Here is a 15,021-nt window from a genome sequence, read left to right as displayed (position 1 = left end):
AAGGGCTGCAGGTCAAGTCTTCATAGGTTTGGCGGGTAAGGAGTGGGGTTCTGGACTTGGGAACATTGAAACAGAATCAGGACATAGCAGGAAAAGTGGATATTCTCAGTGGGAACAAAAAACACAGTGCAGTTGAATCAGTCAGAGCAGGAGAGACAGAGGGAATGGTCTTTCCCACTCTGCCCTGGGATTCAATTTCCTTGTAACAGGGCTGGCATAGGACAGGGCAGCTAAAGAGTCCAAGAACATGACAAGAGTCCGTGGTCCCCCGAGGCCAGGTGGGAGGCTATGGCAGTCTGGAGAAGCTCCTGTTGCCACAGTGCAGCCCCTCTGGATTCTTCTGGAATGCCTTTACAGCAAAACACATCTACTTCCTGTATGCAGAGGCTGAGCCGGGAGATAGGACAGGAGGTATGCTACTTGGCACAGGTGTGCATAAGGCTCAGAAGGGTTCTGGGAGTCAAAAAGGAGGACTCTTGGAAGAAAGGAATCCCTTCCCATGTCTCCAGAGCCTACAGGCATGAAGGAGGAACGAGGAGGCCTTGCCAGAAATCTCCCCCTGGAGAAGGCCTGCCCCACTTGGCCAGGTGGCCGCACCAGCCCCAAGGGGCTTACCTGAGATCACTTCGCCACCGTGGCCCTGTTTGAGGAAGCTGAAGACGGTTTTCTGGTGGTATGCACAGTCGATGCAAGCCTGGACAGCCTGCTGCAGAACCACGGAGGCGCGGGCCGGCCCAAAATGGTCGGGGAGCAGCTGGACCTTCTTCTTATCTAAGTGGGGGCCGGGGCTGCCATTCTTATTCAAGTAAATACAAACTGCAGGAGACAAAGAGTCAAAGCTGCTTAGAGAGCGCCCGGGGTACAGAAATGACGTAACAGTGCTCTCTTCTGTCTCGCACACTCTGGGCTCTGGTCACTAGCAGGATTCCCAGCTGCCAGGCTGGTGAAACACTGCGGGGAGGGGGTAGAGGGTGGCTGTGTCCAGCTGCAACCAGCCCAAGTTGCATGACCAAAGGCTCTGGGAACACAGCCTGCTGGAAGGACAGCCCAGACCAAAAGCCAAGGCACAGAACTTGTACTTTGTCTTCCTTGTGCTGAACAGGGCATCTAAACAATTCCCCGGATGTACATCCTTTCATTTTCAGGACTCAGTCACCTCACACACTCCTTGGATCTCTCATGTTGTGTAAGGAGAGGTCGGGTCCATGGCACTGTCAGCCAGAGCATGCTGGTGTGTCTTTGGCCTTGCACTTAGAATGGTCACACCACAGGTCACCTGCCTTAGTTTCTGTTCTGGGCCTTGGAGTCGCTTTGTTCTCTTCTTTATTAACACTCAGGCCCAAAGGATGTAGTAAAACAGACCAATATGGCAATGAAGAAAAGCACAGAAAGAGCCTGAGGGGTGCAGTTAGACAGTGTCGTCTGCTTCAGTAGTTCCTCCCGTCACGCCAGCTGGGCGCTCTCCTACTGCAGCCCTCTTCCTGGCACGGGGCTAGGTAGGGAGCAGAGGGGGCTCAGGAGTAAGAGGCGGTCTGCCACAGAGCTGCTGCTTCGTTCTCTGGAGAGGACCCACGGCAGCCTGGTCAGCCGTGACATTCTCTCTTCTGATGGGCCTTGCAGGCCCCACTCGAGCAGGGCACTCGGCTTTCTCACACTGCCATGGATCACTAACTGAAAGAGGAACAGGTGGGCAAAGGTCTTTCTTGCTACTAAAGGCAAAAGAGTTAAGAGCGGGAGCTGTGTTGGCTGGGGACGGACGGCCGTCCTTGTCTGTGGGGCCGCGGCTTTAGCCTCTGTAAAGTGAGGGCGCTGAGCCACATGCTGTCTGAGGACTCCTCACCTCATTCGAAGGGAAAGCAAGATGGAGAGAAGGAAATGGAAAATAGTAAGAGAAAGGCAGGGTGTGGAAGGTGAGAAAGGGAAAGAGTAGAGGGTAAGCAAGTTGAACTGAAATACGCCTTCAACTCCGTTTTCTCCTAAAACTCTCCAAAATAAGCCAGACAATAAAGGGGTCAGCTTAAAATTTTGGAAGCTAGAGAGCAGATAAGCAAAGTAGCAATTGGCCAAGCAGACCCAAGAGAGCCAAATCTTTAACTAAGAATGGGCAAAGATGAGAAACCAGCTGTGTCATTTCTAATTCACAAAAGGCCCAAGAATGGGCATTTGTCCCTGGAGGTGGGTATGAAGGCAGATCTAATGAAAGAAGGACTGGGTGACCTCTGTTAAGTAATAGCTAGGACTTGCATGTCATGAGTGACTCCTTCACTGAAAACAAAACAAGTAAAAATGTAGGAACTCAAAAAGCTAAGAGTAGTTGGGACGCCTGGGTGGCTCAGTTGGTTGGACGACTGCCTTCGGCTCAGGTCATGATCCTGGAGTCCCGGGATCGAGTCCCGCATCGGACTCCCAGCTCCATGGGGAGTCTGCTTCTCTCTCTGACCTTCTCCTCGTTCATGCTCTCTCTCACTGTCTCTCTCTCAAGTAAATAAATAAAATCTTTAAAAAAAAAAAAAAAAAAAAAAAGCTAAGAGTAGTGAAAATAAACGAAGGCCTAGATCTACGAAAAGAATGTTCATAGCCATAAGAATGTTCATAGCAGCTTAGTCGTAACAGCCTAAAATTAGAATCACCCCAAATGTCCATCAACAAGAGGACACATATACAAATTATGGTATATTCATTTACGGAAATAGCAGAGCGGTACTGAAGAGTGAACTATTGATAGCGTGCTTCTCAAAACATTAATTTTAGTGGAAGAAACCAGATACAAAAGGTACATATAGTATAATTCCATTCATATATTAAGTTCAAGAACAGGAAAATTCAATCTCCAGGGATAGAAATCAGAATAAAGTTAGGGGAGAAGACTGACCATAAGGAGGCATGATGTAACTTCTAGGGGGTGGGTAGAAATGACTTTTATCTTGACTGGGGTTGTGTTTACATGGTGCTTACACAGATTAAAACTCATCTGATTATACATTAAGATATGTACATTTCACTGCATGTAAATTTTAATTAAAACACATGAAAAGGAAAAATTAAAACCAGTCCAGTTGACTACAAAAAAGAAATTCTACATGGATTAAAGGGTGAAATATAAAAGGCAATCTATAAAACCTTTATTTTCTTTAAAGACCTATTTGAGAGAGACAGGGTGAGAGTGACTGAGCAAGAGAGGGGCGAGTAGGCAGAGGGAGAGAGAATCTCCAGCAGACTCTCCACTGGGCAGGGAGCCCGACTTTTATGGGGCTCAATCCCATGACTCCAAGATCATGACCTGAGCTGAAGGCAGATGCTTTACTGACTGAGCCACCCAGACACCCCTGAACTATAAAACCTTTAGAAGACCATGGCAGTTTAAAAATGTGGCTCCCTCCACCACCACCAACAACAACAGCAACAATTAAATAAATTAATAAATAAAGACATGGCTCCCAAACCTTTGACAACTCTTTCATCAAACTCTGTGACATTTGACCAACAGACTATGTAGAAATGACACTGTGTCAGTTTCTGGGCCCAGGTTTAACTAAGAAGCTGACAGTTTCCATGTCCTCTTTCTTGAAACATCCATTCTCAGAACCCAACTACCATGTATGAAGAGGCAAAGCCATCCTGTGGAGAGGCCTATGTGGAGAGAATTCAACAGCCAAAACCCACTTGTCAGCCATATGGTGTAAGGGGGTCCTCCAATCCTAGTTAAGCCACCTCAGCTGACACAGCATGGAAAAGATGCAAGTGACTGCCACCTAGCCCACATTGTTGTTTTAAGCCATGAAGTTTGGTGGCAGTTTGCCATGAAGCAAAAGATTACTGGAAAGGATTGTGGTACCAGAAAAAGGGTGCTGCATTAACAAAAGCCCAACATACATGGCACTGGCTTTGGGACTGGTGAAGCAGGAAGCAATAAAGGCCCCAGAAAGGGTATGAGTGAAAGCATAAAGGGACTTGAAGAGAAGCCTATAAAAGGTTGGGGGTCAAAGGATTCTTTTCCTTTTGTACCATCTCTATCCCCATTAGTTGACCCGGACAATGCTTCCACCAGAATGATTCTCTTAGAAATGTGAGAATGGATGCCTACAGGTTTTGGGGAGGCTGCCAGTGAGAGCTTAAGGCAAGTGGGAAAACCTTATTAGAAGATGGAGGATGGGAGACACTTGCTAGGTAGGGAGTTAGAGTCTGACAACACTGTCACCTTCAGAAACCTGGAACCAGGAAGTAAATGTAGCTGGAGGACTCAAAATAAGCTAGAGATTTCCAGACAAAGTAATGAAAGTGCCAGGTGGCTTCTGACTGCCTATGATAAAAAATGCAAAATGAGAGAGATAAGCTTAAAAAAAAAAAACCATTAAAAATAAAAAAGCCCAGGACTCAAGAGTCCACATGTGCTTCTCATTTCCAGTCCTTCCAGAAGACAAACAGTTCCAAATTAAGAAAGGGTCAAATCCAGAATGGGGCAATAAAATATTTAAAGGGGCCAGAATGATTAAGACTATGATTCATACTCTTTCTGACCAAAAGGCCCTTTAAGAATCTTAAGGGCCAGTTTTGCAGATTCTTTCCCTTAACCGGTAAGTTTAAGAATCTCAAGTGCATTGTCTCATAGCAGCCATATAGGAAGCCTGAAGTAGAGAAGGGCTTATCTTCAAAAGATCTGAGGTGTGGCTTTTGTCTAATGAAGGAAATCTCAACAATATTCATAGAAAACCCCTCAAGTTTCTGAGAGAATCATTCTGGTGGAAGCACTGCCAGCTCAGACTAAAAGGGACAGAAATGGTACAAAATGAAAAGAATCCTTTAAGACCCAAACCTTTCAAAGATGGGATGAAAACCAAGAAAGCAATCTCAGTTTTCCTACAGAAAAGGAAGGATGATTCAGAAGACAAAACCAAGACACATGGAAAACCACCCCAGGAAAGCAGTACTGGATCTAGTTAAGGAACTGGCAACATGTGCCCAGCTGGATTTCAGAATTTCTATAGACCAGTGACTGCTCCCTCTTAAACGAGTGTTTATCTATAAGTTATCCGATGCTTGTCCCAACATTGTATGCTGGGTATGTGGGAAGTAGACAATGTTTTTTGTTAGTTCACAGACCTTCAGATTGAGAAGAATTATACTCAAGTTGCTATTACACTCGAGAATCTGCACCTGAGAGGTTTCATTTGCTCCTGGATCTGATTTAGATAATGCAATCCTAGGATCAAGAGTTATAAGGGGATGGAACTTTAATGAAGAATCTTACAAGAAGAATAAATTTCTCAAGTAGGAAAAATGTAATAATTTATGTCCAGGGAGTAGAGTGAAGTGGTTTTAAAATGTTCCATAATTCTTTGACCCTCTTCTCATAGAGGAGTAGGGTCTGTTTTCTTGAATCTGAGCTCTGTGACTGCTTAGTCAGTAGAATATGGTGAAAATGATGCTATGCTAATTTTCGGGCTTAAGTTTTATGAAAATGGAAGTTTCCACTTCCTGTCTCTTGGGACACTTGCTCTTGGAATGCAGCAACCATGGTGTGAGGAAGCCCAAGCCTACCCTTTGGAGAGGCCAACAGCCAGCACCAATTTTGCTACCATGTGAGTGAATCTTGGAATTGGATCCTCCAGCTCCAACTGAGCCACCCCAAATGATGCCACGTGGAAGAGAGATGAGCTGTCTTAATGTTAAAATTAACAGTTGAATATATTGATATTGCCCTTTTCTGGCATATAAAAGGTTATATACCTTTTTTTAATGTTCATGCTTTTGTCTTGTTTTAAAAATTCTTCCTAATCTTAAGATTGTAAAGATATTTATAACTGTCATGTTTCAGTTTTGTACTGCAGCCATGAAATCAAAGGTTGTAAACAAAACAAAACATCAGAGAAGGGTTCAGTATTTAAGGAATGTAGAAATGGTCACTCCATCCTAATTACAAGTGAAAAGCTGAACAAATGGAAAGATTAACAATCCTTTTTAGATCCTTCAGAGAAGTGAGGTCACAGGGCAAAGTGCCGCCGCCCCCAAGTTTGGAGAGATAGGTGAATACTGAAAATCACATTTTACTAAGCAGAAACCCATAAGCATAAATCTCCATAGTAACCAGTGCCAGGGTAGGAAAATCTAAACGGCAACTGATGAATCGCTGCAAGTTTAGTGTGGACAAGTCTGAGAGTTAGAAACTCCAGGGGGGCCGTTTTGGAGGAAGGGTGTCCCACAGTTTTGTCAGTTACCTTCGGGAGCTCAGCCTATGTTCTCATAGTGAATACTGGAGAAAAATCCCCTCATGCCTCCAGCAGCGAGTGCAGAAAAGCAACCATTTAAAAACACGCCAAAGTGTTCTACTCTTCTTAACAAGGTCTGCCCTCAGGAAAAACTGTTTTACCACAGCCATTTTACTAAATCCTGCCAGGATTTGATCCGAGCCTAATCTATCTGGGAGAAGAGAAATACCCAATTCCAGCCCCCTCCAGCCATCCTGTCCCACCTAAGGGCAGGGAGGATAAGAAATACTGGTAAAGTTCACCATCTAGGGGCCTGAGCCCCCACCAAAGACTGAGACTTAATCATAGGATTACAGAATATTTTTCCTCCCCCAGCACCTTACCATCACATTACTAAAGGCCTATTTATAACAACTCCGTTTACCTAGTACATCACGTATGGCTATCAAGAGGAAAATTACAAGGTATACCAAAAGGCAAAAACTGCAGTTTTAAGAGACAGAGCACAAGATTAAAGTACACACAAAAGAAACTAGCCTTAGACTGGAAAGTGTAAGAACTTAGACTCAGACATGGCAGAGATGTTGGAATTATTAGACTGGGAGTTTAGAACTATGATTAATGTGCTAAGGGCTCTAAAGGTAAAGTGGACAGCACGCAAAACAGATGTGCAATGTAAGCAGACAGATGGAAATTCTAAGAGAGAATAAAAAAGAAATGCTCGAGATCAAAAACACTGTAACAGAAATGAATACTTTTGATGGACTCATTAGCAGGCTCATTAGTGGACATGGCTGAGAAAAGAATCACTGACCTTAATGATATATTAATAGAAATTTCCCAAACTGAAAAAGCCAAGACAAACATGACTGAAACAAATGCCGAAAGCTATCTAGGAACTGTGGGAACACCACACACAGTAGGACTACCGGCAGAAGAAAGCAAGGAACAAAAGAAATTTTTGAAGACACAATGACAGAGAATTTCCCCAAATTAATATCAGATACCAAACCACAGATCCCAGGAAGATCAGAGAACACCAAGAAACCCTCTACAACTACATAAAAATTATATATATAACTTATATTATATAATTTAAATTATATAATGTAAGTTATATATATAAATTATAGAATATATATAATTATATAATTTAAATTATATTTATATAATTTTATATTACATAAAAATATAGAAAATCAAAAACAAAGAAAAAGTCTAGGAAGAAATCAGAGGCAAAATCCCCCTTGCCTACATAGGAGCAACACTAAAAATTACATCTTTAGAAGCCACATGAGCAGGAAGAGACTGGAGTGAAATACTTAAAATGTTGAAGGAAAATACCCACTAACCTAGAATTCTGTACCTTACAAAAATTATCCTTCAAAAGTGAAGGAGAAATAAAGACTTCCTCAGACCAAAAAAAAGGAAAAAAGTTTTTTGCTAGATTACGTTGCAAGCAAGGTTCAAGAAATTCCTTGGAGAGAAGGAAAATAATATAGATCAAAAACTAAAATCTACCTAAAGAAAGGAAGCGCACTTAGAGAAGGAATAGATGATAGCAAAATAGAAACTTAATTTTCTTATTCTTAACTGATCTAACAGATAACAGTTTTTTTTTTTTTTAAGATTTTATTTATTTAACAGACAGAGATCACATGCAGGCAGAGAGGCAGACAGAGAGGAGGAAGCAGGTTCCCTGCTGAGCAGAGAGCCCTATGTGGGGCTCGATCCCAGGACCCTGGGATCATGACCTGAGCCAAAGGCAGAGAAAATAATGGCAATGTATTTGATCGTGTATGCTTATGGATATTTACACATGCTTATTTAAACTTATGTGTAAATGAAATGAATGATGGCAATCATACGAGGGATGGAGAGGAGGAATTAGGATTACTTGTTATTTTATCTGTGAAGTGACACAGTGATTTTGAAAGCAGACTTGGGTTAGTCATAAATGTATACTAATAAATAAACTCTAATATACTAATAAATAAACTCTAAGGTAATCACTAAAAAATAAAAAAGTATAACATATGCTAAAAAAGGAGAAAAACCATAATCATAAAATACTCAATTAAAACCACCAAGGCAAAAAAATAAATAAATAAATAAATAAAACCACCAAGGCAGAGAAAAAGTAGAAGACAAAAATAGGCACAAAGAATAAAGGCAACAAATAGAAGACTGAACAAATATGGTAGATATTTATCTAACTATATCAATAATCACTTTAAATATCAATGGTCTAAATATACCGATTAAAAGACAGATTTCTCAGGTGCCTGGGTGGCTCAGTTAGTTATGTGTCTGCATTCAGCTGGGGTCATGAGCCTAAGGTCCTTGGATCAAGCCCTGTATCATTCTCCCTCTCCCTCTGCCCCTGTCCCCTAATCGATTTCTTGCTTGCTCTGCTCTCTTCCTCAAATCAACCAATCAGTCAATAAACTTCAAAAAAAATAAGAGAGATTCTGAAAGTGGATCAAAAAACAAGACCCAACTATATGCCGCCTACAAGAAACCCACTTTAAATATGAAGAGACATATAGTTAAGAAGTAAAGGGGTAGAAAAAGTCACTGTAGATAAGGAGGGGCATTACATAATGCTATAGAGGTCATTTACCCAAGAAGACATATCAATTCTTACCATATATGCACCTAACAACAGACCATCAAATATGAGAGGTACAAATTACTCCAAGAACTCTAAGAATAAACAGAAGGATCCACTATTATAATTGGAGACTTCACCATCACTCTCTCAGAAATGGCAGAAAAATCAGTAAGGATGTTTGAATACAATAGTATCATCAATCAACTGGATATAATTGATAGCTACAGGTTACATCACTCAACAACAGCAGAACATACAGTCTTCTCAAGCTCATATGAAACATTCATGAAGACAAAACATACCTTAACAAATTTATGGGGAATAGAAATCATACGGTGTTTGCTCTTAGTCCACAACAGAACTAAGTAAAAAAATCAGTAACAGAAAGGTAGATGGAAAATACCCCAATACTTGGAGGTTATACAACTTACTTATAAATAACACATGGGCCAAAGAACAAATATCCAGAGAAATTTAAATATATTTTGAACTAAATGAAAATAAAAATAAAACTTATCAAAATTTCTGGGATGCAGCAAATGCCGTGGATAGAGGGAAGTATACAGCATTGAATGTAACATATTAGAAAAGAAGAAAGATCTGAAATCAATAATCTAAGCTTCTACTTTAGGAAAAAAGAACCAATTAAATCTAAAGTAAGCATAAGAAAAGAAATAATAAAAATTAAGGAGAAATCAATGACACTGAAAACAAGTCAATAGAAGAAAAAAATTATCAATTAAACCAAAATTTGGTTCTTTGAAACAATTAACATTAATAAACCTTTATAGGCTAAATTTTTGAAAAAGATGATACAAATTACTACTACCATAAATAAAAGAGGGCATACCACTATGGATCCATGGTCATTAAAAGGATAACATAGGAATACTATGAAGAATTCTAGGCCCACAGATTTGATAATCTAAATGAAATGGACCAATCCATGGAATCTACAATCTGTCAAAGCATACAAGAAGAAAAATATAATCTGAACAGGCCTATATCCATTAAAGAAATTGAATCAATAATTCATAATCTTCCAAAATAGCAAGCACCAGATTCAGATGGATTCACTGGTAAGTCTGCTAAACATTTAAGAAATAAATTTTTCCTATGGGGCGCCTGGTGGCTCGTGGGTTAAGCCTCTGCCTTCGGCTCAGATCATGATCTCAGGGTCCTGGGATCGAGTCCTACATTAGGCTCTCTGCTCAGCAGGGAGCCTACCCCCCACTACTCTCTCTGCGTGCCTCTGCCTACTTGTGATCTCTTTATGTCAAATAAATAAAATCTTTAAAAAAAGAAAAAGAAAGAAACTTTCCCCAATAAACTGTTCAGAAACTTTTTTAGAAAACAGAAGCAGAGAGGATGCCTGGGTGGTTCAGTGGGTTGGGCCACTGTCTTCGGTTATGATCCCAGAGTCCTGGGATCGAGCCCTGCATCGGGCTCTTTGCTCTGCAGGGAACCTGCTTCTCTCTCCGCCTCTGCCTGCCTCTCTGCCTGCTGAGCTGAAACCAAGCGTTGGATGCTTAACTGACTGAGCCACCCAAGCATATCACCACAACTTTCCATCATTATACTAGAAGTCCTGACTAATGCAATAAGAAAAGGAAATAAAACATATACAGATTGGGAAGGAAGAAATAAAACACTCTTTGTTCACAGATGACACAAATGTCTATGTAGAGAATGTGAAAAAATTGACAAAAAAAATTCCTAGAACTAATAAGCAATTACGGTAAGGTTGCAAGATACAAGATTAACATAGAAAAGTCAATTGCTTTCCTATATAACAGTAAGAAATGAGTGAAATTTGAAATTCAAAACAATACTATTTACATTAGTACTTCTGAAGATGAAATAGTTAGGTATAACTGTAACAAAATATGTACAGGATTTATATAAGGAGAACTACAAATACTGATGAATGAAATAATAATAAAAAAACCTCTTAACATACACTCTTAACTATAGAGAACAGACTGAGTTTGGTTCCAGAGGGGAGAGGGGTGGGGAGATGGGTTAAGTAAGTGATGGGGATTAAAGGGTACACTTATGATAAAATAAAATAAACCAAAATAAAAAGAAAGAGAAAACTAAATAAATGGAGAGACAGTTCATTCTCATGGACAGGAAGACAATATTGTCAAGATGTCAGTTTTTTCCAACTTGATCTACAGATTCAATTCAATTCCAATCTCCCAGAAGGTTATTTTGTGGCTACTGACAAACTGAGTCTGAAGTTTATATATGGAGAGGCAAAAAAAAAAAAAAAAACCCACTCTGAATAGTCAACGCAATATTAAAGGAGAAGAACAAGTTTGGAGGACCCAACTTCAAGACTCACTATAAAGCTGCAGTAATCAAGAGAGTATGAAAGAACAGACAAATCAATGGCACAGAGAGGAAGTTGAAAAGCAGTCCCACACTGACATAGCTAACTGATCTCTGACAAAGGAACAAAGACAAAGCAATAGAGAAAAACATAGTCATTTCAAAAGTGGTGCTGAAACAACTGGACAGCCACATGCAAAAAAAAAAAAAAAGGATCTAGACACAGATCTTACACCCTTCACAAAAATCAACTCAAAATAGTTCACAGACCTAAATGTAAAATTCAAAACTGTAAGACTCCTAGAAAATAAAATAGGAGAAAAATAAGATGATCTTAGGTTGGCAATGACTTTTCTTTATTTTTTTAATTTTTTAAACACTTTATTTATTTATTAGAGAAGGAGAGAGCACAAGTAGGCAGAGCGGAAGGTAGATGGAAAGGTACAAGTAGGCTCTCTGCTGAGCAGGGAGCCCAACATTGGGGCTAGATCCCAGAACCCTGAGATCATGACCTGAGCTAAAGGCAGCTGCTTAATTGACTGAGCAGTCACCCAGGAGCCCCAGTAATGACTTTTTTAGATATAACACCAAAGGCACGATCCATGGAAGAAATAATCAATAAGCTGGACTTATGAAAGTTAAAATGTTCTGTTCTATGAAAGACACAATCCATATAATGAGAAGAAAAGCCATAGAGTGGGAAGAAAAATCTGCAAAAGGCACACATGATAAAGAACTATTTTCTAAAATATACAAAGAATTGAAAAAACTCAACAGTAAGAAAATGAACAACTTAGTTAAAAACTGGGCCAATTCTGTTAAATAGACACCTTGCCAAGGAGGATACAAAAATAGCAAATAAGCACATGACAAGATGCTTCTTCCTGTATGTCATCAGGAATATGCAGATTAAAACAATGAAATACCACTACCCACCTATTAGAATGGCCAAAATCCAGAACACGAACACCATCAAATGCTGGTGAGGATGTGGAAAAAGGAACTATCATTCATTGCTGGTGGGAGTGCAAAACAGCCACTTTGGAAGACAGTTTGAACTGTCAAAACCTAAACTGTCAAAACCTTAAAAACCTAAACACACTCTTATATGATCCAGCAATCTCATTCCTTGGTATTTACCCAAAGGAATTTAAAATTTATGTTCACACAAAAACTACACATGAATGTTTATAGTCATTTAATTCATGATTACCCAGACTTGGAAGGAACCAAGATGTCCTTCAGTAGGTGAATAGATAAACTGTGGTATAGTCAGACAATGGTATATCATTCAGCCCTAAAAAGAAATGAGCATGAAAAAGACATGAAGAAAATTTAAATGCATATCACTAAGTAAAAAGGCCAATGTGAAAAGGCTACATACTGCATCGTTTCAACTAAATGACATTCTGAAAAAGGCCAAATTAAAGAGATTGTAAAAAGATGAGTGGTTCCCATGAGTTAGGGGGCAAAAACAGTTGAACAGGAATTTTAGGGCAGCAATTTTTAGGGCAGTTAAACTATTTTGTATATCCTCTAATGGTGGATACATGTCATTGTACATTTGTGAAAACCCAGAGAATGTACAACCCCAAGAGAGAATCCTAATGTAAACTATGGACCTTGAGCATTAATGATGTTTCAGTGGAGGTTCATTACTTGAAACAAACGTACTTCTTACTCTGCTGGGGGATGTTGATAATGGAGAAGCCCAAGAATGTGTAGAGACAGGGGTATATGGAAAATCTCTGGACTTTCTGCTCGATTTTGCTGTGAACCTAAAAAAACAGTCTAGCAAAAAAATTCAGAAAACAAAAAAGAGCACTTCATTACAGTCGCAAATATCCAAGAGTGGGGAAGTACAGTATAAGCCTTTCCTAAATGTATGTAAAATTCTTTAATGCTGATCATTTTGCAGGGCTAGGTTTTCCACTAAATACCCTTTGGGAAATGCCACTGGAGTAATGAATAATGATACTTTAAAGTAAGATGCTAGACATGAGAAGCTCAATACAAAGTCTGGAAGATAGACTTAAGGAAGTTTTGGAGAGAGTTGAACAAAAAGTCAACAAGAATAGGGAGAAGAATAAAGAGGCTTAAGAATATAACAGGACAAGTTCAAGAGGTTCAGCATTTGAATAATGTACGCCAGAAGGAGTGCAGAGAGACAAAGAAGTGGGAGAAAACCACTGATGAAAGAATTTTTTAAAATTTCAAGAAACTAAAGAATGGATGGGCACATACAGGGTCCCGCGTGGCAGTGTCTCATCCTAGGTAAGACTGTAGAACAGTAGGGATGAAGAGAAGCTTCAAAGAAAACAAATAGGAGGCACCTGGGTGGCTCAGTCAGTTGAGCCTCTGCCCTTGGCTTGGGTTACGATCTCAGGGTCCCAGAATCAAGCCCCGTATGGGGCTCTCTGCTCAGCGGGGAGTCTGCTTCTCCCTCTTCCTCTGACCTCTCCCATCCCCGTTCATGTTCTCTCTCTCTGTCTCTCAAATAAATAAATAAAATCTTAAAAAAAAAAAAAAAACCAGCACAAAAACCCAAACAGGTTTCATATAAAATTAAACATGAAATCTTAAGATTTACATGGGAAGACAAAGACTGGGAAGGAGCAAACTAGGAATAATACAAAAGGGTGGTGAAGAAGATGTCAAGGAACTCCGAAGGCTTCGGAAGACTTCTTTTTGAGAGTTTGAAATGGACAGAATATATATTGTGCTTGAACACAGAGATGTACATAGTAGTAACAGAGCTTAAGTTGAATTATTAAGTATTAGCAAAATTAACACATAAAGAAATCTGAAACACATAAACATGTATGAAACACATAAAGATTTACTCTGAAAATAAAATGTGCAACAAAGGAAAAGTAATCATAATACACTACTTGGCTCAACTAAAAATAGCATTCTATAGATTTCAATGACAAAATACTAAATTTCACTCTAATCGAAATGATAATACCATGGTATTAAGATAGGGAGGTATATGTGGGTTGATAAGGAGATTAATAAGAGTTAACTTCTAAAGTAGGTTGTCAGTTAAAAAAATACCTGAAGCATAAAAACAATACACATAAAATGTAAGCATAAAAACAACGTATGGAGGTAAATAAGACAATCGGTTGAATTAAAAGTGATTGCAGGGTCACCTGGGTGGCTTGCTAGGTTAAAGCCTCTGCCTTCGGCTCAGGTCATGATCTCAGGGTCCTGGAATCAAGCCCCGCATCTCGCTCTCTGCTCAGCGGGGAGCCTGCTTCCCTTCCTCTCTCTCTCTGCCTGCCTCTCTGCCTACTTGTGATCTCTCGTCAAATAAATAAATAAAATCTTAAAAAAAAAGTGGTTGCATGTGGTGAGAAGTAAATGACAGGGGAAAAGGGAGCCAGTTTGTTTTGTCTTTTGTATCATAATTCTTAAAAACCTGTCGTTCCTTTAAATTATGAGGATATATAAAACTGATAAAAAATAAAATTAACTCTTAAAAAGTATTGCACAGGTGAAAAAATGCAAGGGAGGTATAGAGGATACAGTGTGGCGCGCAACTTTCAATCCGGACAGCTTTTACTGTTACCATTTGAAGGGTCTATAAAAGGCAACTTCAACTAATCCTTCCATTGCAGTAAGTGTGGAAACTGAAGCTCAGAAAGGGAAGTGAGATCAAGGTCACACAAAATGAGCCAAGGCCCAGCCAGAGGATGGCCATGCAATAAAAATTCAATAAAACTACCATAGTCTGGCCAGGAGCAGGAAACAGAGACATGAAGTAAGTTTCCACTTTTCCTAGGCTCTGAGATTCAGGCTGAGGGAAGGATACCAGCTCAGTGGCTGCCAGACGTAAATGGATGTACAACATTTAAATGGAAT

At 39.8% G+C, this 15,021-nt stretch overlaps 1 protein-coding gene across 11 annotated transcripts in view; it reads right to left on the bottom strand.

Moving 5' to 3' along the window:
- Positions 1–15,021, bottom strand: part of SCMH1 (Scm polycomb group protein homolog 1) — a 171,747-nt gene that overhangs the window by 20,043 nt on the left and 136,683 nt on the right. For all 11 annotated transcript variants that reach the window (XM_032303149.1, XM_032303157.1, XM_032303150.1 and 8 more), the window contains one exon: positions 616–816. In XM_032303149.1, the coding sequence (XP_032159040.1) occupies positions 616–816 (201 nt within the window). The remainder of the gene's footprint in view (positions 1–615; positions 817–15,021) is intronic.

Source organism: Mustela erminea, chromosome 10 (assembly GCF_009829155.1).
Source record: "Mustela erminea isolate mMusErm1 chromosome 10, mMusErm1.Pri, whole genome shotgun sequence".
NCBI lineage: Eukaryota > Metazoa > Chordata > Mammalia > Carnivora > Mustelidae > Mustela > Mustela erminea.
Note: the sequence above shows the minus strand (reverse complement) of the source record. Positions and strands in the feature narration are given on the sequence as shown.